The 26,919-nt window shown below is 40.2% G+C and overlaps 1 protein-coding gene across 5 annotated transcripts in view; it reads left to right on the forward strand.

Moving 5' to 3' along the window:
* Nucleotides 1-26,919, forward strand: part of EPB41L3 (erythrocyte membrane protein band 4.1 like 3) — a 181,944-nt gene that overhangs the window by 93,398 nt on the left and 61,627 nt on the right. For all 5 annotated transcript variants that reach the window (XM_054984569.1, XM_054984573.1, XM_054984574.1 and 2 more), the window contains exons 4-10: nt 3,290-3,394; nt 5,456-5,498; nt 13,507-13,582; nt 15,907-16,125; nt 16,361-16,448; nt 19,082-19,234; nt 23,102-23,199. In XM_054984569.1, the coding sequence (XP_054840544.1) occupies nt 3,290-3,394; nt 5,456-5,498; nt 13,507-13,582; nt 15,907-16,125; nt 16,361-16,448; nt 19,082-19,234; nt 23,102-23,199 (782 nt within the window). The remainder of the gene's footprint in view (nt 1-3,289; nt 3,395-5,455; nt 5,499-13,506; nt 13,583-15,906; nt 16,126-16,360; nt 16,449-19,081; nt 19,235-23,101; nt 23,200-26,919) is intronic.

A 26,919-nucleotide genomic window follows, 5' to 3' on the forward strand; every position in this document is an offset into this window, starting at 1 on the left:
CTCAGTTCCTTCTCTGTTCCTTAATTTCTTGAATATCTTGTTTATTTTTTTGACTAATTTCATACAATCCAGAAGATCGCTCAGGCCTGAGCCTTTGTATATCATCCTTTAATCCAGATAATGTTTCTTGTGTGATCTGATGCGATTTTTGTAGTTGGGTCAAAAGTTCTTTGTTTTCTTGTCTTATGTATTCAACAGCTTCTTGAGTCTTCTCCACCAGTTTGGTGGACAGGTTTTTGAACTGTTGTGAAAGTGCTGACATTACTTTCTCAGTCACTATATCCATGTCATCCTCTGAAGTCAGCTCAATCTGAGCCCTTCTCTAACCTGCAATCATTTTCTTGCGTTTAGCTAATTTCCCTTGTCTTTTATATGCCCCATATATTGTTATCCATATAACAATACTCAAATAAGTCTTCAGTGCTTAAAATTCAATATATCCAATAATCATACAATAGTCTTACCAAAAAAAACCCACATTCTTTTAGCAGTCTGGATCTTAAACTTAACCAATATATTGTTAATACTTTATAATTGTTATAATAGTTTATAATTGTTACTAATTTATAATAATTAATAATAATAAAAAAACTGATAATTCAATATGGGTATCAATTTTGATTATTCAAACGAAAGTCAAATCTGATATGGAAGTTTAGATTTTCTTATCTATACCAGCAAATGAATAAAGTGATAGGGAAATGGATAAAGAAAACCAAAAAGAAAAAAATCTCTTAAATATTAGAAATCAGTTCATTCTTCAAACCAGCAGATGGTAGTGGAGTTCTAATAATAAATTTTACGCAGCTAGGATACCTCAGATGTTTTTAAAGAAAAATTCTAATGTTCCAACATGGCTTCAAAGATTAGACCAATTAGTTCATTCCTGGCTAACAGGTGGCAACAAATTTCAGTTTGTAAATTTCCAGAGTATTATTTTGATTCTTCAGCCATTTTACAAAAAGGTAGGAGAAAGGAAAAATAACAGTTCCAGCCCAGTAATATATGAAAGATCTTTATAACTTTAAATCCTTCATGGTATAATAGGGTTCAGTCAGTAGAAAAAGTTATTTAAAATAAGTATTTTGTAATCCAAAAACAGCAGAATTATTCAAAGTTAGTCTGGTAAACAAAGCAAAATAAATCCAGTTATATTGTCCCATTTCTTCTTAGAAAGACCAAAGAGTAGAGAATCAAAACAAGCAAAAAAAAAAAAAGATAGTGTCAAATTTGGGCAAAGTTCCTGGTTATGTTTACGCTTGTTCCTTTAATAGTCAATTAAGTTGCCAAAATAAAATAGCAGATTATCTTCATGTTGAGGTCAATATCCAATTAAAATCCGAGGACTCTTATAGACAGAAAATTAATAAGATGGTTCTAAGGCCAAGCATCTGAATTATATTTTGAAATCAACAGTCCAAATAAATAACAACAACAACAACAACAACTGTCCTTATATACCGCTCTTCTAGACAGACTAGTGCCTCACCCAGAGCAGAGAACAAATTAGGGTTGTTATTCTCCTCACAATACAGCTGGGGAGCTGGGGCTGAGAGGAGTGGCTTACCCAAGGCCATCAACTGAGTTCATGGCAGTAGTAGGATTCAAACCAGTAGAGAGATGATTCACAGCCGAACCACTTAACCATTTTATGGAGAGCCATAAATTTTACTAACTCTCTTCATTCGAACAGAAAAGTAAAACGCAGCCTGTAGATTCTAGTTTTGGTCAAAGTTTCTTACAAAATGAGAGAAGAGGAAAACAGAAGTCTAAATACTGTCCAGGAAAATGGCAGACTTATTCAGTCTTCTGACCAGCCTCAATCTGTTCCTGCTTTCATGTTACTGCATTATAAGGACACAGAAGATCCCACTAATTAAAAAGAGCTCAAAAATCCTCTGATCTTCCCTTGGCACATGACAGCTGGAGCGTCTCCTATCTGTAAGGAGATGGGCTAGGGTTGATATCCCAATCCTGCCTGGCAATTAAACCCAGGAAACAGAACCAGCACAAGAGCCCACAGAAGTTTGTGCTTTCAGACAGTTGCTGTCTTCTTCAGAATCCTGGATTTTAACTAACAGCAACAACTTAAAAACTTCCACATTAGCAAGCACAAATAAAATATTCAAACTTAATTACATGCAAAACATTACAGGGTATCATTGCACTTAAGATATTTATTCATTTCTTTAAGCACTTTCTGGCCACTTGTCTCTTTGGAGAGACCCGAAGTGGCTTATAAAACCAAAAATTCCAAATTACAAAATTATAGACAAAATTATAAAACAATAGAAAAATTTGGGCTGGTCCACATCCATGGCCACAGATCCAACGTTGTAAGCCCTGGGTTAAGCACCAAGAGCTCTGTGATTCATACTTCTGGCCCTCTCCAAGCTAAATACTTGCAGGATGAGGAGAGAAACTCCATGGAATTCAGCTGCTGATAGTTTGCTGACAGCAAACCTGCTAAGTCTTCCTCACTGCCCCTCCCAACAGCATTATTACATTTCTTACTGTACGTGTATCAGTATTCTCACAATATTTTCTTAAGAATCCTGACATGTTTATCCACTTTTTAATCTATTCTCATAATTGTATGATCTTATGGTATGTAAAAAATTAAATTATCTAATTCCCAGTCTACTTTTGCACTGTGTCTATTTAAGGTTTGAATACTTACTGGCAGCTTATCATTTTGAAATCTTTTAAACATTGTGTCTGTAAGCAAATATGCATATGCAATAATATTTCAGTGTTATGCTTCTTGTTCTGCAGTGTATGTGTTTGTGTAGGTGTGCACAAAATCATTCTAGGATCTGAGATGCATAAATGTGGAGGAATGTCTATGGTATCTAGCACAGGCGGTTATTGAGGGCTTGTTTCCAAATAAGTATTCATAAGATCAGTATGTGGGTTTTTCAAAAAATCTGCTGTCTAGAAGCCAATGGATCTGATAATTAGCAGGGATTCATGTTAATGGAACTTCTCCACACAATATTGCCTGTAATGAATTCCCCCAAGACCCACCAGTAATTTGTGTTGCTTTTAAAAAATTTGTAATGCATTCAGAAAAAATAAATAAATACCAGTGCTGTGACAGGAAAAATATCGTAAGCAACAGCAAACACTGATTTAGTTATATTCCATATATATATCACATGTCTTCCTTAAAACATTGTGAAATTAAGTCAGCATTTGCCCAATAACCTAATTCCTGATAATGGGCTCTATTTTAAACAGTTTCTGTATTCTGAAACTTTAAAACGTTTCCTTGTCTGCTTTCCTATAGAAACGCTCAAGGGGCCAGGTGCTGTTCGACAAGGTGTGTGAGCACCTAAATCTCTTGGAGAAAGACTACTTTGGACTAACATACAGAGACATGGAAAACCAAAAGGTAAAAATGGGAAAGCTGTCAAAATCCAAGCACAGAAACCTAAATAAATGGAACTGTGATAGTGTTTGTAAGAGTTCTCAGGCTTAAAAACTGACTAGTTACAAACTTTTTTTTTTGCAAAAGTATGGTTTCCATGTAATTTTAAGTCATTATGGCATTTTAAAGCAGGGCTGTGCTTCATGAGTCTGTTCCATGTTACTTATGGGGTAAGGGGAAGGTAACTTTGTTCCTTTGAATTTATTCAGCTGCCTTATATAGGTTAAAAAATTATAACCGTATGTACATTCAGGTTCATAATGTAGCTTAATGTTAATGCAAAGAAATGAATTTATTATCGCTAGTAATTCTTTTTCAAGGCTCATATTACTCTGATAATATTTCTCAGATGGCGCTGACACATGAAGTTCAGTGACCTATAAATATGAGTTATCAAGTGTGAAAGAGGCTAAGAAGGCAAAAAGCTTGAAAAAATTAGTTGTCCTATTGCCCCCTGCAGTAAATGTGTGGGATAAAATACACAGTATCTTGAGTGGACAGCCTATTCCTGAATCTTGCTTTGGCTTCTGATTTGCAAGTTGATGGATGGAACATTGTAGGAAATTTTTAAGATAGACAATGGCTGCTTCCAACATCCTTTTTTTTTTTTAAAGAAAATTTTATTGGGTAGGTTAAAATATAAGTATTACAAATTACATATATCATCCATTTTCCTTCTATCTTCTTCATACTAATTGCCTTACAATTATTACTTGATATAAGCACTTCCTACCCTCCCTTCCCCTCCCTCCTTAGACCCCCAACAGCACTAAAACCTTTTTATCTCTTAACAAATTCCTTCTATTCTATTACTTCTCACAGTTCTCAAAGGTAAAGTTCTTATATATATTCTAGTTCCATTATCGTATACACATCAATAATTATCTATAGACCATAACTGTCCTTTTACATCCCACTTATTTTCCAGATATTCTTTAAGTTTTTCCCAATCCTTTAAAAATTCATTTTAGCTTTGTTCCCTTAATTTTCTGGTCAGCTTGTCCATCTCCACCATGTACAACAGCTTTCGTATCCATTCTTGAATTTCTGGTACCTCCTCTTGCTTCCAGTATTGCGCATATAGTAGTCTTGCTGCTACCGTCATGTACCATAATAGTGTTCTATCCATTACATTACTTTTTTCCATGTTAAGTCCAAGCAAAAACAATTCAGGGCTTTTTGGCAAATTACCTTTTATAATTATCAACATTTCTGCATATATCTTGGACCAAAATTGCTTTGCCTTATCACAAATCCACCACATATGATAAAAACAGCCTTCATGTTGTTTACGTTTCCAACACTTATTTGACATAGCATTACTCATATTTGCTAATTTTTTCGGTGTTAAATACCATCTATACATCATTTTATAACTTGAATAAGGATGCTTCCAACATCCTTATTCATCACAGCCTACCACAAGCACAGGACACATTTTTTTAAAAAAAAGAACATATTCTTAGGTGTAATTCTTAAATTACAGTTTGGTTAATGTTATCAAACAATAGTAAAAGGCAGCTCACAAAATAAAAAACATAAAATCAAGTCATTTAAAACTCAGCCTTTAAAAATAAACAGATCACCAAAGTCCATTAAAAGAATCTAGGTAGTAAAAGCACATTGAAAACCCAGGGCACAAAACGTCTAGCAGATCCTCATAACGTTTAAAATGTCCTCATTATACAGTTCAGGCTAGAAGCAATTTGTAAAAAAAAGATCAACCCCCTGATTAAAAATGTAGGTAAAAAATGTTTTGGTGTGGTGCTTAAAATAAAAGAAAATAGGATAGGTGCCTGGCAAGCCTCAAGAGGGTAGGGCAGTCCAGCGCTGCAGATGGGAGTGGGAGAATATCACCTAGAAGGCTGGAGAGTATGGGAGGAGATGGTCTTTCAAGTACGAGCAAGTGTTTAACTTTTACTCCAGAACTGTGTTTTTGTTTTGCTTCATATGCTGTTAATTTAAAAGTTAAAATGCCATGTTTGTTGTGCATTTGATTCCAATTTTTAAAATACTGCTTTTCAGAACTGGTTGGATCCAGCAAAAGAAATAAAGAAGCAGATCCGAAGTAAGTTGTGCTATATTATTTATTAGAGGAGAACTGCAATTTTTTAAAAGCAACATTTTGCTGGATACTTTTTTTTAAAGTTAAGAATTCATGTTCCAAAAAGTTTTTTTTTTAGAAAATGCAATGATAAATTATGGTTTGCCATAAAAGCAGGGTTTTTATCCTTTTCATCTGAGAAAAATGATGGTGTGGGGTGGGGAGGACATGAGCTTGAGGATTCTTCTGGGTTGTTTCCATACTTACAAACTGTTTTGTGTTTATGTGTGAATCATACCATTATTTCAGCTGAGTTCTAGTCATTGTTAGGGTTTTCAACTCCTGGTTGGGAAATTCCTGGCGATCTGGGGGTAGAGCTGGGGGAGGCCAAGATTTGAGGAGGGGAAGGGCCTTAGTAGGGTATAACACCTTAAGATCCACCTTCCAAAACAGCCATTTTCTCCAAGGGAACTCTTTTCTATTGCCTAGGATCAGTTATAATTCCAGGAGATCTCCTGGCCCCAGCTGGAGTTTGGCAACCCTACTTCTTACAGGTCTTGGAACTGATAATCTGAAAGCATACAAAGGAGGGGGAAATGAAGATCCAAGTTTAACTACTGAACCTCTATGTCAGGAGCAGTCAGCTTGCTCCTGCCAGGTAGCATTACAGCTGGCTGTTTGGATCTGCCATGTTAACTAATAGCACTCTCCATAAGTATTTATTCTTTTGGGAAAAGGGAAAAGCTGCTACAGCCATGTTGTAAACAGCAAACTAATCTGATATATGCTGCTTTTGGCCTGGTTTAACCATTTTTCAAGCAAATTAGGTTCAAAAGCAATCTATAATCGGTCATCTACTTTCTCCAACTTTACTGAGCATTCATGGTGAAAGGTAGGTAGTCATAGTGGAAAATCATCTAGGGGACCAGGTGTCCACTTATGCTCTAAGATTTATAAATTGAAGTCTTACATAGTATTAATATTATAGATTGTGCTAAAAGACTACTAGAAGAATCAAGCTGTGAAAACAAAAACCACAATGGTAAAATGAGAAGTGAAAAAACAAAACTAGTAAAAGATGAATGAAATCTCTCAGGTCTAATATACTATATATAGATTTTAGTTCTTGTATAAAATATGTGGCACTGGAAAATAAGTGTCTCTGGAAAACAAAGACTTTGTTTGACATAGATTTCTCAATACAACAATCTAAGATCATTTTTAATGTTTATATTTGAAGGATTCCAGTGTACTTTTTGAAGTTATTCAAACTTGTGTTTGAATACCTTCAATCTGGGTTCAGGAAAATACAAAAACCATGTTGTGAGTATTTTAATGGCCAGACTTCCCTTGTAACAAATTAGGTCTAGTTTATGATTCTTTGAATCCTGGACAATGCATTGTCCATAGATGGTTTGGTATAGGAGGCCTTCTCAATAATGCAACTTTCTCTTTCAAAAGTAACATGGTATAGGGATCCAGGGGGGTCTGTAACTGCTCAGTCCTCCCTATCCACCTCCATGGTTCAAGCCAAGCCCCCTGGGCTGGCAAAGGCTTCAGATGCAGAGAGAGGAGAAAGTTTACTCCTCCTCCAGACAATTGCGGGAACCTTATATGGGCCAGGCTTAATTACATGCATACTTAATAGCCTCCTCTGACTTTCCATGCCTGTTCTTTATTTGGCTGATAGCCTGGCTGGTCTGGCTCAGCTGCAGCTAGCAGCTCCTTAACGGGGCCACTTGGTGATGTATAGGGGCTATGTATTGCCAGCCCTCTTGCTGTCAGGGCTGAGAGTATGGGAGAGGTCTGATCTCAGACATACTGTAGGAGGCAGCATTGTAATGTTGTGAATGTCCTTGCAATGTTTGAAGAGGAAAAGGTTCTGAATGGCAACATGCTTTGTCATCATGGCTGCCTGTCAGGGTAAATTGCCTAGCATTAGTGGACCTGGCAAAAGTCTGTCTACACATTTCATTTATCAAGGTGCACAGGGTTGCAGGATTTCACCATCCATATTTAGTGCTACCTTTTGGTCTGGTGTCATCTTCAGTGATGATTACAAAGGCATTAGTCGCTCTAGTAGGACTGTCCCACACTCAAGGGGTAGTAGTTTTTTCTGTATCTCTCTGATATCCTCATCAGATCACCCAGCCAGCAACAGGGGCTGCAGAACACGGAATACACTCTCACCTGCTTATGGAACCGCAGGTTCATGATCAACGTGAAGAGTTGCCTTATTTCCAAGCAACAGATTCGTCATCTGAGAATGTACATAGATACCAGCACAGACAGACATTTCCAATCACTGGCGAGACAACTGTGAATATACAGAAGGCTCTAAAGTCTGTCTTCCAATAGATCCAAGAAGATCTTACGATATTGACACAGCTGCTGAGAATTCTAATATTCTGCCAGGATGTTATTCCATGGGAAAGATTCCATGCTAGGTCACAATAAAAGTGATTACTGCCATTACAACTAGAGGTGGGCACGAACAGCAATATGAACAAAAAAAGCTACAAACAGCCGATCAGCTGTTCGCAAGCAATCTGTTCATGAGGCCCCATTCCCGATGAACATGTGTTCGTTCCAACCCCTGTTCATGGTGTTCATCAGCTGTTCATCAAGCCAGACAGTCTGGCGCCTTTCAATCAATTCCTGTGGCAACGGTAGGCACAGACTTTCTGAACTCTGTCTGAACTCCTGTTGCCCTGGAAACCCCAATCTAAGCCCAGGGGCACTTCACCCCCAATTCAGCCGCTTGTCAAGGAAAACCCTGACGAGGGCTGATTGCAGCCTGCTGGGGTTTAAATTTCCCTCTCTCTGCTGCTCAGTGCAGGAAGAGGGACATTTAAATCCTCCACTCAGCTGCTTCTCAGGGAAACCCCTGACAAGCAGCTGAGTGCAGCCTGCCGGGGTGAAATGCCCTTCTCCCTTCTGCTGCACAGCAGCAGGGAGAGGGGACTTCACCCCCGACCCAGCCACTTGTCAGGGATTTCCTGACAAAGTCTCCCCCCCTCTCTCCAGCCGGCTGGAAGGAGGGAGACTGAAGGGAAGGAGGTTCCCCACGCTGTTTGCAAACAGCATGGGGAACCTTCCCTTCAGAATGTCCCCTCCCTCACTCCAGCCGGCTGAAAGGAGGGAGACTTTGAAGGGAAGGAGGTTCCCCACGCCGTTTGCAAACGGCATGGGGAACCTTCTTCCCTTCAGAGTCTTCCCCCCTCCCTCTAGCCAGCTGGAAGGAGGGAGACTTTGATGGGAAGGAGGTTCCCCACGCCGTTTGCAAACAGCATGGGGAACTTTCTTCTCTTCCAAGACTCCCCCCTTCCTCCCATGAACAGCCAACCACAAACATGTTCGTGAACAGGGTCATGTTCGTGGATGGCAACGAACATTGTGTTCGGGTTTTTTTCCTGTTCGTGCCCACTTCTAATTACAGCCCCAAATACCTTTAATACCATAGATTTTGCCATCCTGTTGAGGCATTTGGGAGCAACATAGGTATCAGGGAATATACTTTGGATTGGTTTAAATGTTCTTTATGGAATAGATTCGAAGAGTTGCTGTGGGAGATCAGCTAGGAGTAGGTCCCCTGCAAATTTGGGATTGCACATGCTTAGGCCTGCTGGCCGGAGGCTTTTTGGTAGCTTTAAAGTCACTAGAGGGTGCTCGACACCTCCCAGAATGCAGGCACGGTGACTCTCAGCCTGCTATGTTCTACACTGCTATTCTACACTGCTATGTTCTACGTAAACAAGCAGGAATGCACGACTTCCAAAACTCTGTGTATAGAGGCCATACTCATTTGGGAATGGGCCAACAGACAGGGTGCATGGCTTCAGGCTATTCACATCCCAGGAATGACCAACCTCATTGCAGAAACACAGCAGATTAGGCTCCTCTACTCACAAATGGTTGCTGAAAGAATCGTGCATACTACCACTGTTACGACAGTGGGGCTTCCCGGATGTAGACCTGTTTGCCACAAGGGAGAATTGAAAGACTCCCTTATTCTGCTCCAGAGGGGGACTAGATCCAGCGTTCTTAGGAGACACATTGCAGATAAATTGGTTGGGATGCTTTTCCTCCCATTCCTCTAATTGCTTGAATGCTCAGCAAGATACAGGCCGAGGGAACAAATGCCATTGTAGTGACTCCATTCTGACTTTGCCAGCCATGGCCAGAGGCAAATTTCAACAACTGCCCATGACTCCAGATCTACTCACAGGGGAGTCCAGTATCACAACATACCCGGACTCAAACTGATAGCCTGGTTGATTATTCAATAGGGAAACTTCCAGAAGGGGTAACTGTAGTTAACCTTAATGCTGGGAAACTTAATACCCAAAAGTCTTATGCCTTCAAATGGGGCAAGTTTGTTGATTAGACCAAGAATATGGGTTTGGACCCTTATAATTGCTCACTAGCCCAGATACTGGAATACCAACTCAAGTTCAAACAAGCTGGTCTATTCATCTCGTCTACTAAAGTGTATTTAGCTGCCGTCTCAGCGTTTCATCCTCCTATAGACAGGAAGACAGTTTTGTCCCATTACTCTTTGAAACTATTCCTTAAAGGGATACATATGTTTCCACATGCTCCACAGATTGTTTCTCAGTGGTCATTACAGCTGGTATTAGCAAAGCTGTTAATGAGACCCTTTGAACCTTTAGCTACTTGTCATCTTAGGGTCTTATCCATGAAAGTGGTGCTTCTTGTGACAAGTGTCTCTGTCAGAAGAATAAGTGAACTGGCAGAATTACTCATGGACCCACCTTTTCTTCAAATCCACATGGAGAAGATGGTCCTTAAACCTAGTCTGGAATTTCTCCCAAAGATGGTTTCCAAGTTTCACACCACACAGATCATACTCCCAGTGTTTTTCCCATCCCCAGTGTCTGAGGCTGAAAGGACACTTCACATACTAGATGTACAAAAAGCAATTCTTTTTTATCTGGACTGTCCAGTGTCCTTAGATCAGACATTGAGTTATTTGTTACACAGGTCTGAATAAAGGGGAAAGGACCACCTCACAAACAGTTGCTAGGTGGGTGGCCCAAGCCATAAAACTGTGCTACAAGCAAGCTAACCTACCTTGTCCTTTGGAAGTCCATGCTCATTCCACCAGGTCACAAGCATCTTCAGCAGCACTTTTTAGAGGATTACCTCTGCAGGAGATATGCAGAGCGACATGGACTTCATCTGACACCTTCATCAGGCATTATGCTCTGGATGTGCTCAATAGGAGAGAAGCAGTATTGGGTCCTACAGTTGCTGTTCCAGTGAAGAGCCCAACCCACCACTTTGGGTAAGTGGCTTGCTAATCTCCATGTGGGACTGCACAGAAAACCGACAATGAAAACAGGGTTGCACTTACCTGTAACTGTTGTTCATTGAGGTCTTCTGTGCAGGCATACATACCCTCCCTCCTGCCTCACTATGTGTTCTTCACTACTTACCTGAAGAGTCCTGCAGTTTAGGAGAAACTGAGGATTGGGAGCACCACCTCTCCCGAGCATGGGCTGCTTTGGCAGGAAGTGGCCATGCATGTGCTCGGGTGGGGCGGGGAGCCCCTTACTGGATTAAAAGCTGCAAAACATCTCCAAATGGCAGGTCTGTATGTGCACGATCCCCCATGTGTGCCTGCATAGACGACCTCAATGAACAACAGTTACAGGTAAGTGCAAACCTGTTTTCATGAACAATTTATGCAATCCTATACAGTGCAATCCTAAACAGAGTTACACCCTTCTAAGTTGAATGACGTCAATGGGGTTAGAAGGGTGTAACTCTGTTTAGGATTGCACTGTAAGAGAATATCCAGGATAGAAAACTCTAGGCTTGCATTTCACTGTATGGAAAGTACGTGAGGCCTCCTGAGTGGAACCTGCCAGAAATTTGCAGGCACTTTAATGTACATTGTACAATCAAGGTTAGTCTGGCTTCTCTTCTTTCAGGCACAGCAAGGCTGTGGTAATAGTATTTGACATGCCTTCAACATATATATTCATCAGTCAGTTTAAATACTTAAAAATAGAGCACTTCAAAATGCCAAGCAAATGAAATAAAAGGTCCCAGAATTTGGCCTGAGCTGTACATGTGAAGTGAATGTGGCTCTTTACTGTTGTTTCTAGATGATATTTTCTTGTGCCAAGATACAGCCAGTATAAGGACAATTGCACCATGCTTGTCAGAGTTTGGGCTAGTCACAGCTCTCTGGAGCTCTCTCAGCCCCACCCACTGTTGTGGGGATAATAATAGCATACTTTGTAAACCTCTATGAGTGGGCATTAAGTTGTCCTGAAGGGTGGTATATAAATCGAATGTTGTTATTATTACTGTTAATGTGAAAAAGAGAATGGTTAAATCCAGATTTTCATGTGAATATTTATTTAAAACATTTGTATGCACCTTTCCATCCACCTTAGAGTCCAGAAGACAGTGAACACAGTGCAGAGAGAGAGAGAGAGAGAGAGAGATGTTTAAACAATCTAAACACATAGATCCACAGACACATGAACAGGGAGGAGGGCCAGTGAGAGTTAGAGCCAAGCTACAAGTGACGCCTGACACAGGTTGGACACTTGTCAGCTTCCCTCAAGTTTTGATGGGAAATGTAGGCACATCCTGGTCTTGCAGCTGTAACGGAGAGCCAAGCTGTAAAACCAGGACGCCTACATTTCCCATCTAAACTTGAGGTAAGCTGTCAAGTGTCCAACCTGTGTACGGCGTCACTTGTAGCTTGGCTCTTAGTGAAGGAATGCAAAAAAAAAAAAGTCTTCTCCCACTGATAGACAACAGTGGTAGAGGAGGACAGACTAATTTTCTTGAGGGGAGAGTTCCAGAGTTTGAGTACCATGACTGAAGAGGCCTTTTCCAGGTTCCCGCCTGAAGCAGGTCCTCTGGGTAGATTCATATGAGAATGTGTGGGCCTAAAGGCATGCTGGCCCTAAACTGTATAGGACCTTAAAAATCAATACTACCTCCTTTTAATTGGGCCCAAAAGCAAATTGGGAGCCAATGTAGATGGAGTATGACTGGCATGATATGATCTATGTGACCTTCTTTGGTCAACCTTTTAGCTGCAGTATTCTGTGCCACCTGAAGCTTCTAGATACTCATCAAGGGAAATCCCCCATAGAACACATTGCAGTAGTCTAATCTAGATGTTATGAGGGCATGCACCAGAGCTACAAGCTCTTTTCTGCCTAGGAAGAGCCACAGCTGGATCACAAGCCAAAGCTGGTGAAAGTTGCCCTTGGCAAACACTGGGGCCTGTTAATACAACAGGAGGCCCAGGTCCAACAGCACCCCCAAATTTCAAACCTGCTTCTTTAAGGGAAGCACAACATTATACAGGAACAGTAGGTCTCAATTCCTGGGTTGAACCTCCCCCTGCCCGCCACAGTAGTGCCTCCACTTTATTGGGATTAAGTTTCATCTGTCTTTAAATGAATATAGCTATGGAAATACATTAATAATATAATATCTAATATTAAAACTTTCAGGGCAGATTTTTCACATTTGTCTTTACAGTTTTGTTCATGATAAAGGCTAAGCATTTGAGCTGGGATAGCGCTCCCAAAGGGGTTATTGATTTTGTTGTGGATAAAATAGTGCGTGCTTCACTAGGTTATGGATGTGTAACCCATGCCAGCAGATGCTGAAAATTGCTGAATGTGTATCTGGCAGTGTTCTTTCTTATCTTCCCTTTTATTTGTTACATATCCCCCCATGGGTCAGTAATGACTCGGTGCTTGCACAAGGGACTCCCTTTACCTTTTTTAAACCAACCAAGGAAACAGGTTGTTTGTATACCAGAGTTATGGTCAGTATAGGACAAATTATTATTTGCTAAGAGCTATAACTGTGCCTGAGTAGGGAAATGCCACTGAATGAAATTCTCTGAATGTTTTATGATAAAAACTACTTTTAATCTTTAAGAAAGCAATTAAATTGGTTCGTGCAACTCAGTAACTGTTATGGGAGACAGTGTGCCAGTAATTCCAATAATCTTTTGTTACTCTTGCAGGTGGTGCTTGGCAGTTTTCATTTAATGTGAAATTCTACCCTCCTGATCCTGCTCAGCTTTCTGAAGATATCACCCGGTATTTCAAACACAAGCACTGTTCCTAACTTGGTTGGAAAAAAATTCTGATAATAGTAATCTTCATTTACCCACAATCCTTCCTATATTGTTGAGTGACCACCACAATTCTAATATCAGCAGGTGGTAGGAAAAGGCATTAGTTGTTGGCTGTGCTTCTGCACTTCCGTTTATTTTTTGCAATATTTACACAATTTGTTAGTGTACATATGTATTTTTAATAAAGATTAATTTTGTTGTCAAATGTTGTAACTAATAACATATACAGCATAACAGCGTATACAGATGCATGAGGAAAAATCATTAAAATTAAGAGAGAAAAGGTTACTGCTGTTGGAGCTGACTTTATTTTAAAAATGAAGACCCTGAAAATGTAATGTGAAGATTTCAGTTTTCCCCTCCTACACAATGTTTGCTATCAGTAATTTTCATATTTCAAATTTAATCAGATAACCTGCTGATGACAAAAATTTGTACCAGTGTTCTTTCCAGCAATACGAACATGGTATTCGTGCATCATTACTGTAATGTCCTGGTTTGTGCTAGGGGTGTGCACCCCAGAAGATTTGGGTTTCCCACTTCGGGTTTACCCAAAGCAGTTTAAATAACTGAACGCTTCGGGTTTGGGTATTTAAACTGCTTTGCGATTATTAGGGAAGATTCGGCCATTGTTTCCAATGGGAAATGCCACTCCTGGCTATCTGGGGGCCTGGGGGTGTATTTTCTTCCCGAATAATCCCAAATTTGCTGGGGACTCTCTCCTAACCCTCCTCTCACAGCCACCCAAGTTTCAGGGATATTGGACTTTGGGGGCCCCAAAGAAGGTGCCCTTATCCACTGCCAATCTCCATTATTCCCTATGGGGAAGCAGTGGATAGGGGTGCCTTCTTCCTGAAGTCCAATCTCCCTGAAACTTGAGGGGTCATGAGAGAAGGGTTAGGAAAGAGTCCCCTGCAGGTTTAGTGTATTTTGCTTACAAAATGCCACCCCCACCCACCTAGAACCCCCCCAATTTTCCCCATAGGGAACAATGAAGATCGGTGGTAGATACGGGCACCTTTTTGCAGGGTCATAACATGGCCCCTACGAAGTCCAATCTTTCTGAAACTGGGGGGGGGGGGGTCTTGAGAAGACAGGTAGGAGTAGGTCTCCTTCAAATTTGGTGCATTTTCCTTGAAAAATGCCACCCCCAGCCACCTAGAAAGTCCCACTAGCAGCCGAAGCAGTGTTTCCTCTCAGCGTTCCTTAGGAACGGCAAGGGAAAGACTGTTTCCGCACTACCCGAAGCTTAACGAAGCACTTCAGTAAGCTTTGCTTTGGAATTCCCGAATCACTTCAGCAATGCTGAGGCTGATTCAAGAATGCCAAAACATCCCAAATCGGGCCTAATCCGTGTTAAATACCCAGATCCAGAACCCAAATCACACATCCCTAGTTTGTGCTGCCACTGGAGTCGGCATGCTTATTTTAAGTGCTTAGTTGCCTGTGCAACAAACTTTAGGATTAGAAAACATTTATTTTTATTTATTTTACTGAGGGAGGTGGGGGCAGAGTTTGAGATAGACTAGATGAACCTTGGGATCAGTTCCATCTCTGTGTTTCTATGTTTTATACCTGCCTTTCTCTCCGGTGAGGACCCAGAGTGGCTTACATAGTTCTCCTTTTCATTTTTTCTTCACAACAAACTCTGTGAGGTAGGTTAGGCTGAGAGTAGGTGACTGGCTGAGGGTCACCTAGCAAAGAGTGGGGAATCAAACCTGGGTCACCTAGATCCTAGTCTGTCATTCCAGCCACTGCACCACACTGACTCTCAGTAAACATGTACATTATCTTACAAAAATACAAGCTGCAATCTGAAGGAATTTGGTTTAAATATGAATATTCCATGTTTAAAAGTTCAAAGGCTGTATTTCATTACTATTTAGTAGGAATGATTGAAAAAACCTGTTAGAGCCCATTGAAAAAGAATTTCTTTATACCTCCTATAAAAGGAAGGAGCAAATTCAGTTATACTTTTGTGTATCTACTCTTTCTTTCCTTCTCCTCTTCAAATTATTGCAATCTGTCCTGCATATACCAAATTGTGCTGCTTGTTATTCAGTTCAACTTTTTCACTTAAAAGTGTACATTTAAAAGTAAATTTTCTGGTAAATATTCTGTTACTGAATTTCCTATCATGAATGAAGCCAAAGATATCAAGAATACTCTGACAAGTTTAATAAAATCTGCTGTGGGAATTACAGGTGGATTGTGGGAACTTGTACATTTTCTGTTTGTAAGAGAACTGAAAAGTTGTTTTTTGTTTTCTTTTAAAATCTGCTACAGATACTACTTATGCTTGCAGTTGAGAGACGACATCGTTTCTGGACGGCTGCCATGTTCTTTTGTTACACTTGCACTCTTGGGCTCCTATACAGTTCAGTCCGAACTTGGAGATTATGATCCTGAAGAATACGGGAGTGATTACGTCAGTGATTTTCGCTTTGCACCAAACCATACTAAAGAACTGGAAGACAAAGTAATAGAGCTTCACAAAAGCCACAGGTAAGATAAGCAGCAGAAGGAGATGCAAATATATATTAAAAATACGGCTTTTTGGAACTTGAGGCTGATTAGAGGAAAATGAAAGTAATGAGCATGTATTGTATCTTTAGTTTAAAAGTAGACAATATTATGAAAGATTATCATAATATTTCATTTAAATCAATACAAATAATAAATGCATTTTTAGTTTATTTTTTAAAATATATTTTCATCCACACTAATTAATGCTTGTCAGGGGAATGACACCTGCAGAAGCTGAGATGCATTTCCTGGAGAATGCCAAAAAATTGTCCATGTATGGAGTAGATCTACACCATGCCAAGGTACACACTATGAACAGAACTCTAATTTATATCGTGATCCTTATGTTTGCCTTTGTGCATCAAGTAGCATGTTACCCTTTATTTGAAAGTGTGCTATCCTATAGTTATTTCTTCTTCCAGGCAAGGACATGTCCAGTTTATTAAATGTATTGGCATGAGAAAATAACACACATGCTTTTTAGTTAAAAGTCACATCTAATCGGAATAGGAACATCAATGGGCTATTTATTTATTTGAAAGTGCAAGTGTCTCATAATTACAATAAGTGTTGAAATTCGTGTGCGCTTTATGCTGGCAGAGCCTTCAGCATTGCTCCAGCAAAGCCCCAGCTGCATTGAGGAGAAAGGGAAAGAGATTCATTGCAGTATCCACTGTACCCTGAGAGAAATCCTTCTCCTTCAGCGCCTGTGCAAATCTGTGCCAACAGTTTACCACAATGGAGGGGGAAAGCATGCTTGTGTAGGTTACACAATAGCAGCTAAGACATGTGGTATGGCTTTGTCCCATTCGCCTCGAATAGAGAGCCTCTGAAGCAGGACAGGCACAAGCCTTTTATCACAACAGCTTATGCATGTAGAATTGGGAGCAAACATCTTAGAAGTGGCGCAAAAGGGAATCTGGCTCTGGAATCTAATTCTGCTGTTTTTTTCATGATCAACCATCACTCTGCATTTAGCTGCATACGATTAGGCTATCCTGTCATATATATTTTCATGCTGAAGAACACTTCGGTAATTTGCCCAAATTAGATACTTTGTGAACTAACCATTTTAATAAACTGTGTTCTGTAATTATTAAAATGGAAATCATTAACAAACCGTGTATGTTTTAGTACTTCAAGAAAAACAAAATCAGTCATATTTTTATACAGTGAAAAAATGTATATTCCACTGTTTAGCACAACAGTTTTTAAAAAATAGGTATTGCTCCAGGATTTCTGTCTATAATATCAGCAGAACATCTTACAGATTATTTACAGGAAAAATGGACTATGGCAATACGACATTTGAGATTTCCTTTTTATTATGTATGTACACCTTTATATATATTTCACCTCTTTCAGAGGTTCAAAGAGTCTCAGCACACACAAAGGTTTTGTCATACATGCAGAAAGTCCCAGTCCCTGGCATCTCCAGTTGAAAGAATCAGGTAATTGGTCATGTGAAAATATCCTCTACCTGAGACCCTGAAGAGTCAGTGCCGGTCAGAGTAGATAATACTAACCTTGACAGACCCATGGTCTGACATTGCATAAGGTAACGAGTGCATACATTCATTGGGGAGAGCTTGGTATGTACGATAGTGAGGCTCCATACTTTGAATTCAACAGGAAATCCTTTCTTGTGAAGCTTTTCTTTGTGTGTGTCTCAGTCCATGCAAATTTTCTGCTAGACTGGATACTAACAGAAAAGTTAGCTCAAGTTATACAAGCCTTTCTTGGGGCTAGATCCAGGGATTTCCTTTCACAAAGTGCAGAACCTTTGTGGTGACCTTGCTGCTCTCCACCTGTTGATGGACAGACCAGGGGTTCCTCCTCCTTTCCTCCATCAGGCGTGGATCAAGTGGGTAGTTCCCTTTTCAGGTCCTTTTTTTGTCTCCAATCTGCTCCTCTAAGTTACTGATAGAGCAATCCTAAGCAAGTTTTCTCAGAATCCTACTGAGGTCTTTTCAGTGGAGGTTACTTCCAGGAAAGTGTTCTTAATTTCTCACTGTTAGGTGCAATCTTAATATCAGTCTCCTGGGAATAAGTGAATAAAATGGGATTTACTTCTGAGCAGACTTGCTTAAGATTGGTCTCTACAGTTACAAAGCTCCATCTTCCCAGATTGCCACCCATCTAGCCTCAGGGCCCATTAAGATTACTTGGTTGGTTGGGTAAGTTCATATGAGAGTAGGCAATCCTTTGTGTATGCTGGCCCCTAGCCATATAGAGCTTTAAAGATCAATACCAGCACCTTGAATAGGGGTGTGGAAACAAACTGGGAGCAAGTGTAGATGGAACAAGACTTGGACTAATATGGTCCTTACAACCCACTCCACTCAGCATTCCATACCAACTGTAGCTTCTGGTCAGCCTTCAAAAGTAGCCCCATAAAGAGCACATTGCAGTAATCTAGTATATATGCTACCAATGGCAAGATCTTTCCCACTTAAGAAGAGCTGCAGCTGGCTTGCCAGCCAAAGCAAGTAAGAAGTGCTCCTATCCAGCTGGTCCAGTAGCACCTCCAAGCAGCACAAACCTGCTGCTTTAGGGGGAGTGCAAACCCATCCAGAATAGGAGATACCTCAGTTCATGGGTCAGTGCTTCTACTTGTTAAGTAGCACCTTCATTTTATTAGGATTAAGTTTCAGTTTATTAGCCCTCATCCATCACAAAACTGCCTTCAGGCACTGTTTTAGCAAATATGGAAAAGCTAGCTTGATCCATGGGCACATGCTCAAAAGGTGAAGGAGAAAGGAAAATCAATGCCAGTGTTAGTGATGCTGTTACTGAAATTCACACCTGCTTTACATAATAATGCCGTTGATAGTGAAAATGCAAATGAAATAGCACAAATCTAAACATCTCCTTGAGAGCTACGTCTCTCTGGAAAGAGACTTCATCCCACTTCTTTCACTTATTTATTTATTAGGATTCTGAAGGAGTTGAAATCATGTTAGGGGTTTGTGCAAGTGGTCTTTTAATATACCGTGACCGACTCAGGATAAATAGATTTGCCTGGCCTAAGGTTCTCAAAATTTCATACAAGAGGAACAACTTCTACATCAAAATCCGACCGGGAGAGGTAAGCTGTGAACTCACCTTCTGAAGATTTCTCGCAAGCTTGTTCTGCTTGTCCAGCCTCACATATTTTGCTTTAAATATTAGTGCTGTAAAAAAATCTGTTTCTTGTATAAATTGGTCACTTTTGTTTCAGCCTTAAAAATAATTATTGCTGGGTAATTATCTTTTCCTTTCCCTTCTGCCTAGTATCACTGAAACGGAAGATACTTCTTCTTCCAGAAGAAGAAAGGCTTGCTCTTCCAGTGGCCAGAGCACTCTGCTGTATTTGCATAGGCAGCAGACCTTTGCTGCTGTTTCTGTGCTCTCCCTCCCTCTCACAAAGGCAGAGGGGATGAATGTATGGCTGCCTGCCCAGTGCGTGCACACCACTCTCTCACACTCCCTCCCTCTGTGTAAATCTAATTATAAAGTTATATTCACATTATTTCAGCATGTATAATGTTCCTATAAAAGTGGGTTAGTTCCAAATTACTTCTTCAAGGATACCCAATAAATTTCCTTACTAAACGGGGACTTAATCTATGTGGGTCTACTAATTCATATTCTGGTCTGCCACACTGTCTAAAGTAGTGTGAACTCTAAATGTTGGTATAGGGATAGCCGCCCCAAACCTCCTAATTCTGGGCACAGATCACAGCCGCTCCAGCAATCAGGCCAGTGGGATGCACTTCCCTCTTGCTTTGAGACGGAAAGCTTTATCTTACCCTGGGGCCTTGGTTTTCCAATCTCTGGGTTCATTCTGGGGTGTACCCAAGCACAAGTCATTAATTCCAGACTCAGCTTAATTAAAATTATATTTATTAGCAGGAGTGTTGCAAAGTATAAAGCATTCATACACAGGCAACAGACATAAAACAAAGAAACCTTACTGTTGTTACCTAAAAATCTGCCTATCTAAAAACTTAAGCATCTCTGGTTGGCATCCATTTGTTGTTCATCTCACCCATCTGGTAGCATGTGTGCCTCTTCCATGCCTAGTTGGCCTGGCATAGGGACATGCCAAGGTGAAAGTTCAGTGTAGTGGTTAAGAGCGGAGAGCTTGTAATCTGGAGAACAGGGTTTGATTGCCCACTCCTCCACTTGTAGCCAACGAGGTGACCTTGGGTCAGTCACAGCTCTTCCAGAGCTCTCTCAGCCCTACCCACCTCACAGGGTGATTGTTGTGGGGAATAATAATAACATACTTTGTAAACCACTCTGAGTGGGCATTAAGTTGTCCTGAAGGGCAGTATATAAATCAAATAATGTTATTATTGTTATGAAAGAAGGGACCTGGGTGAGCTGAGAAGCCATCTTTTCTAGAACTCAGCACATCAAGAGCAAATCAGGGCCAAGCTATTAATTAGCATTACAGCTGTAAGAGCATCTCAGGAGGACAGATCTAGGTTGAATCACTGGGAAACAGAGAGACTGTTTGCAGGTGTTGTTGATCAGCTTAGCCAGCACATTTGAAGTTAGGCCAGAGTCTGCAGCCACTCACAACACTGAACCAAAGTCCATCCATCCTTACTAGAACTCTCACTTGACTAGCACTTCTACACTTTTATGCTGGAATTAATTGACTGTTAAGGATGTATTGCCATTGTAATGGTCTCTGACCGCAAATAAATTCAAATTCATTCATTCACTCACTAGCAACTTCCATACAGGTGGTTGCTCAACTTATCAGTAAAATGAAATATTACATGTGCATATATATATATGAATTTCAGATTAGTAACCACATTGATCTGTAGTATAAGAGGAGGATTTGAGTCCTGTAGCACCAACAAGATTTCCAGAGTATAAGCTTTTGAGAGTGAAAGTTTCCTTCATCACAATACCAGTAAGAATATATATATGAGAGAGAGAATATTCTTCAAATATATTCGTCTAATTAGTCTAATCCAATGGTACTCACTCCATGGCTTGCAGAGAGCCATATTCACAATTACCATCAGCATCAGCATCAAAAAAACACATTTACTTCCATCTCTTGCATGAGGCTTAAACCTTAGGAAGGTTTGCAGCATACCTGTTCCCAGCAGTGGCTGTTTCAAGGTGGAAACCACTTGCCAACCACAGGCCCCACCAGGCAATGGCCTTGTCCACTTTCCTGAAACATGGTACATGTGCCGTATTGGGAAACAATGCTCAGAAGAGCCACAAATGACATATGAAAGAGCTATATGTCACTCTTAAGCCACTGAGTATAAGTGGTATAATCTATGTATAACTGTAATTTGATAAAGAGCAAATTTTCTAATTTGTTTTTTGGCCCAGAATCCATTAAACATTTCTACTCTTATTACAAATTATGTATGCTCTCATATATGCATAAACACAATTTAAAAGCCATTAACCAAATTAAATATACCATTCTTATGAAATAATTGTGAATTTTATAAGCTAGATCTCTAGCCTTAGGGGATATTTTAATTTCTCAAGTATCTGAAGTCTTAACATTACTGTTGAAAGACTGCTCTCTAGTGGTATTAAAGGGATAATAGGAAATACTATCAAACCACTGGGCTGTATTAGTCTCCAGAAAGGCAGATCACTGTATTCTTTATCAGGTGCACTTCTGCTTATAAAACTACAGTTCTTTCATTTGCAACAAACACTTACTTCTTCAGCCATTAATATAAAAATAGTAAATATTTGGAAGAAATCCTCTTCCAGATATTTTTTAAAGTGAACTGAGTTTCTTTTTGGTGTGGAGGAGCATTCCATCATGCCTGGACCTCATTTGCAGTCTAAAATGGTGCAGGTAGAGTTTATCTTCTCAGTGATGCCTCACAAGATGTCATATTTTTACAATAGGAGCTAAATCACATGTCCGTCTGATGTATTATGGCTGCCAGAAAAGTCTGCATCGTTCCCAGAGCATGATGGTCATGTCTTCATGCTACCTTTCTCAGGATTCTATTTTTCAGTGTGTATTTTAAGTGCCAAGAAGTTACGTACAACTTTTCCCCAAGACTCTCCATCCCCTAAGAGCAGCACTTCATGGGACATTTTGTGCTGCAGCAGGATGAGGGAGGCAAGGAATTTGTTTTCCACTGATGGAAATCCTTCCATCAGTGAAAATTGTTGGAAGTATTCTAGCCACGGTGGTTGGAATAATCAAGACCAGCCTACTGTGCCAACTTACAACACATAAAACAAGTACATCACCCTCAGTCTGCTTCTAGAGGCTGGCAAAGTCCTTCCGACTTGGTATATGAACAGAGGAGACAGCATCTAATTAGAAATCCCGAATATCTGCAGAATGTATCCTATTATTATTCACTGTTCATTAGAACACATCATGGAATAGAGATTCCCCATTTCCCAGAATAGGAGCTATGAGATTTTTCTCACAGCACCTTTTCTGCTCAACAGATGGCACCAGAGACATGTCCTTCATTGTGATGTGCATCGTTAATTTACTAGCATGGGTAGCTTGAAATGTCTATACTATATATTTATCAAGATGCAGAGATAATAATGTGTATATCTTGCATGATGATTGCAGTGGTGTGAATATCATTCCTTAAAAGACTATTAATTGGGTGTGTCAAACACTACAGTAAAAGTTGTCTGTTTTTAACTTAATTTTGCCCCTCATGTGAGTTTTATGGCATGATATATACCACCAGAGTGTTCTTACATCTGACCCAGAAGTTGGTCTCAGACAAGGGGCTAAATTAAATTTCATGGGCAACTATACATCTAGAAACCCATGTTACTTGTGTAAGTTGGCAAACAAAGTGATCTGCTAATCAGATTTATCTATTATGTGTTTATACAGATGCAAATAGTGTAATGACTGAAATAACAATCTCAGTCATTATGTATTTGATGTACCTTGCATTGGAAACAAATGAATATTCCTTTTCTCCTCTAGTTTGAGCAGTTTGAAAGCACTATTGGTTTTAAATTGCCAAACCATCGTGCTGCAAAGCGTTTGTGGAAAGTTTGTGTTGAACATCATACATTCTTCAGGTAAAACATTTTTTCAAGGTTTGTTTTAAAATGTGACATGTAGGAATAAGAATTGGCTGTCTGGACAGAATTCATATTCTTGGCCATAAAAGAATATAGTATTTTATGTTTATCATTAATATTCTTAATTTGTTCTAATTTAAAGAAAACTTGATGAAAATTATATGAATCTACCATCTGTTCTCCAGCTTTGTGTTTCTTGCATTAAGAAGGGGGGTTGGACTAGAAGGCCCCTCTGATAATCACTAATTCTTTGTTAGTGCTATTTTTTCTTACCATGAATATCTTTTCCTTCCTTTTATTCCATTAGAATCTCATTGATTAACAAATATTGATCAGCAGAAAGTTCTTGTTCATCATTTTTTGGATTCTAGGGATAGAGGGACTGGAATAAATTTTCCTACTGCCAAAGCAATCTTTGGATAGTTATCTCTAAGCAGATAAACCAGTGTTTCTAAGATGTAGGTGGTGATGCCGTGAATATCTGTGCTGGTTGCCTAAGCTGAATATATTTTCATATTCTCATATCCAATTAATGTATTTTCATATCTTTTCCTAAATAACAAAATGCCTCTGGACAGTACAATGGTGAGAGCTTCACCTGAACAGACAACTTCATACTGTTCTCACAGAGAGAGGTAGAAATCACTAGTGATGCTGTTACTGCTATCACTGCTTCAATAGAAAAGGGAGGATATTGGCAGCAAGGGGGGGGTCTTGTAAGGAAACCATTTCAATGGACTGTACAAGAGATTGGGGAGAATGATTTCACAGTGAGAATGAATTTTATGGCAAGTGTCATATCTGTGGCATCTACTAATATGAGAGGAGTGGAGGGCAGAGTCTCGGAGCTCAATGTTTCTTCTTCCTGGTCTCTCTGAATCAACTTAATGGATTTTGCTCCTGCACAGAAGCCAATCTCAGAAACTTCTACAGTTACAAAAAGGTGTGAAAATCCCCTTTCCTGCTGCCAGAGGATGGGGTGGTGGAAGTTGGAGCTCTAACTGAGCTTCTCTTGAACCTGACTTACACATGCGCAAGCCATGACTTCTTCCTCCTCAGGACTAACATACAATTGCCTTTTTTTTTCAAACCCATGCCACCTAACTTTTATTTGTAAAACTATACCCAGGCTTGAAAGATAACTAATTTTTTTGTAATTGTGACCTGAAATGAATGTATGGAACTCTTTTTAAAAACCTCAGTTTTTAACCTACTAGCAAAGCCTTTTAAAAAAAATTAAACTAATCAATACATTTTCCAAAAACCTGACTTCAGTTTTTTAGAAGACTAAAAGGTCAGTCTAAAGCCTATGTGCTAAACCACTTAGCTTCAGTAGTTTTGAAGCCTAAATCAGCCTAATATTTTTTAAAAGTAAATCCTATGCTCCAGTTTAATAAAAGAAACACACCCAGCTTATTATTACTTTGGAAGCCAAACAGACACCTATAATTTTGGGGGGATAACACTGACTGAACCCTAAGCTAATATTTATGTTGTTTTTTAAATACCTAAACCCTCACCTACAGTTTACTATTAAAAATTTTATATGAAAACCAAAAATTTACTTCAGAATGATTAAATTTTTCAACATCAACAGGAATATGTAAGGATGCCATAGAACAGGGGTGGGCAAATTGTGGCCCACGGGCCACATGCGGCCCGCTACAGAGTTTTTTGTGGCCCGCCAAGACAGTCAGAAAAATCCGCCTTGAACCGAGATTTCCTTCTAAAATTAAATGTGCTTGCAGCTATAGATGATATGAAATTAGCACAATAAATAAATTGAATAAAACTACCACTATTTTATTTAATTTATATTTATTGATTTTTATGATACAATTTATACCTTTTCTGAAATGCAAAGTTAACTAATGAATGCAATCATTTTAAAAGGTGCGGCCCTCCGCTAACCTCTGCTCCCACAAAGTGGCCCCCGAGCCAAAACAATTGCCCACCCCTGCCATAGAATACTGTAAAACCACTCCCCCAAATAACACAACACATAAAAATCTTTAAAATAACTATACAAGAACAACTGTAAAACCAGAACCATAAGTATGCCATAACTTTTAAAAACAGCAACAATCTGGAACCACCCCCCAGCACAAACCCATTAACAATTTAAATGCAAAGCAATTAAAAACTCTAGAAAAAGCCAAGAGAAAGAACCCCAACAAAAAACATAAGCCTTTTAAACCTATAACAGCACTAAAGAAAACTGTTTTTTAAAAGAATAAGAAATAAAACAAAGCTTCTTCTTCCAGCTGTAACATACCAGACCAAAAAACCCCAGACAATTTTGAAATAATATTTTAAAACAAAAGTGCAGTCCTGGTGCAAAACAGAAAATTGGTCTTGCAAGGCAGGCAGCAGAATTAATCCAAGGCACAGAGAGGCCAGAGCAGCCAGAGACATACCAGTTCAAAAAATCTTGCCCTGAAATGAAGTCAAGCTGCATCCAGGCCTCTTTGCCAATAGTCAGAAAGTAATGAGCTATGAGAGAGAACTGCCATGATTGGGCATACAGTTAGAGCGCCCCCTAGCATGTAAAATTTTCATGATAGGGATGCCTCCTTAACCTCTCCCTCCAGTTGCCCAGGAAACCTTTTAAATGTGGAGGGAGGGGACAGGCCTTGGAGGCTTAAAATGCAGGCCCTGGATATTCCCAAATATTTCCAGAAATATTCAGACTCAGATACTGTTATTCTTGAGAATCCTGGATAGCATCTGGATACCCAGATATATTTTATATTCAGACTGGATATGTCTGAGTGCACATCTCTAAAAACAGGCTCCAATCAAACCAAACCCAGTCTTCATGATCTTGTACTTGATGGCCACCCACTAGAAGTCTTTCTGCCTGTTGCAAAGGCTCAGTGAGGTTGCCAGAGATTCTTGGGACAAGCTCTCCTCCAACCCTCCCACCTCCAGTAAAATGCACGGCCTCTTTAGGTTGCAAACAGGAATGTGCCTTCTTTAGTTACTCAGTGACTAACTCAGTAATTGTTGAAGCTGCTCATGGCAAAACACAACAGGAATCCCATTATTCCTCCACTTACAAAAAGGGCAGGAAACTGGATAACTTTGGCAGGAATATCTGACCACTATGTGTGAGCTCCACCAGCTGGGACGTCAGGGCCTGAAGGGGGCGCTGTCACCAGGTTTGCCCTCCCGGCTGTCACACCCAGGAATAGGGTTCCCACACAGCAGGGGGGAGGGGGGTTCTCTAGCGCCCTGTCCTCCCACTCCCTTCCCTGTGTCACTTCCCAGCCCCTCCACTCGACCGGAGAAAAAGGGGGGGTTATCCTGCACCCACCCCTTTAATAGCCCCTCCCTTGTCAGGAAAAGAGGGAGGTTTTATAGCACCTGGCTCCCTCTCTTTCCTCCCCCTGATAACCCTTGCTCCGTTGACTCTCCCTGTCACTCCCCCTTTGTCCCCCTTCCATTCCTCTCTCTCTCTCCTTCCTCTCTACCACCAATACTTCCCTGCCAATCTGAGGGCTCCCCGGCCAGTCCTGTTGCTCAGGGCGTTTCTGTGGCTCTGCCCAGCCCCGGCACAGCACAGGGCTGGCTGGTCCCACCCACCGCTGGCGTTCCTGTCGGATGGCGTGGGCCTTGCTGTTCAGCTCCAGTGCAGTGCCGCCCCGCCACTAGCTGGTGTGCACCAGGGCTCTCTGAGGCCATGCTCCAGCCCCGGCGCCTGGCGGCGGCTCTGTC

This window comes from Eublepharis macularius, chromosome 7 (assembly GCF_028583425.1).
Source record: "Eublepharis macularius isolate TG4126 chromosome 7, MPM_Emac_v1.0, whole genome shotgun sequence".
NCBI lineage: Eukaryota > Metazoa > Chordata > Lepidosauria > Squamata > Eublepharidae > Eublepharis > Eublepharis macularius.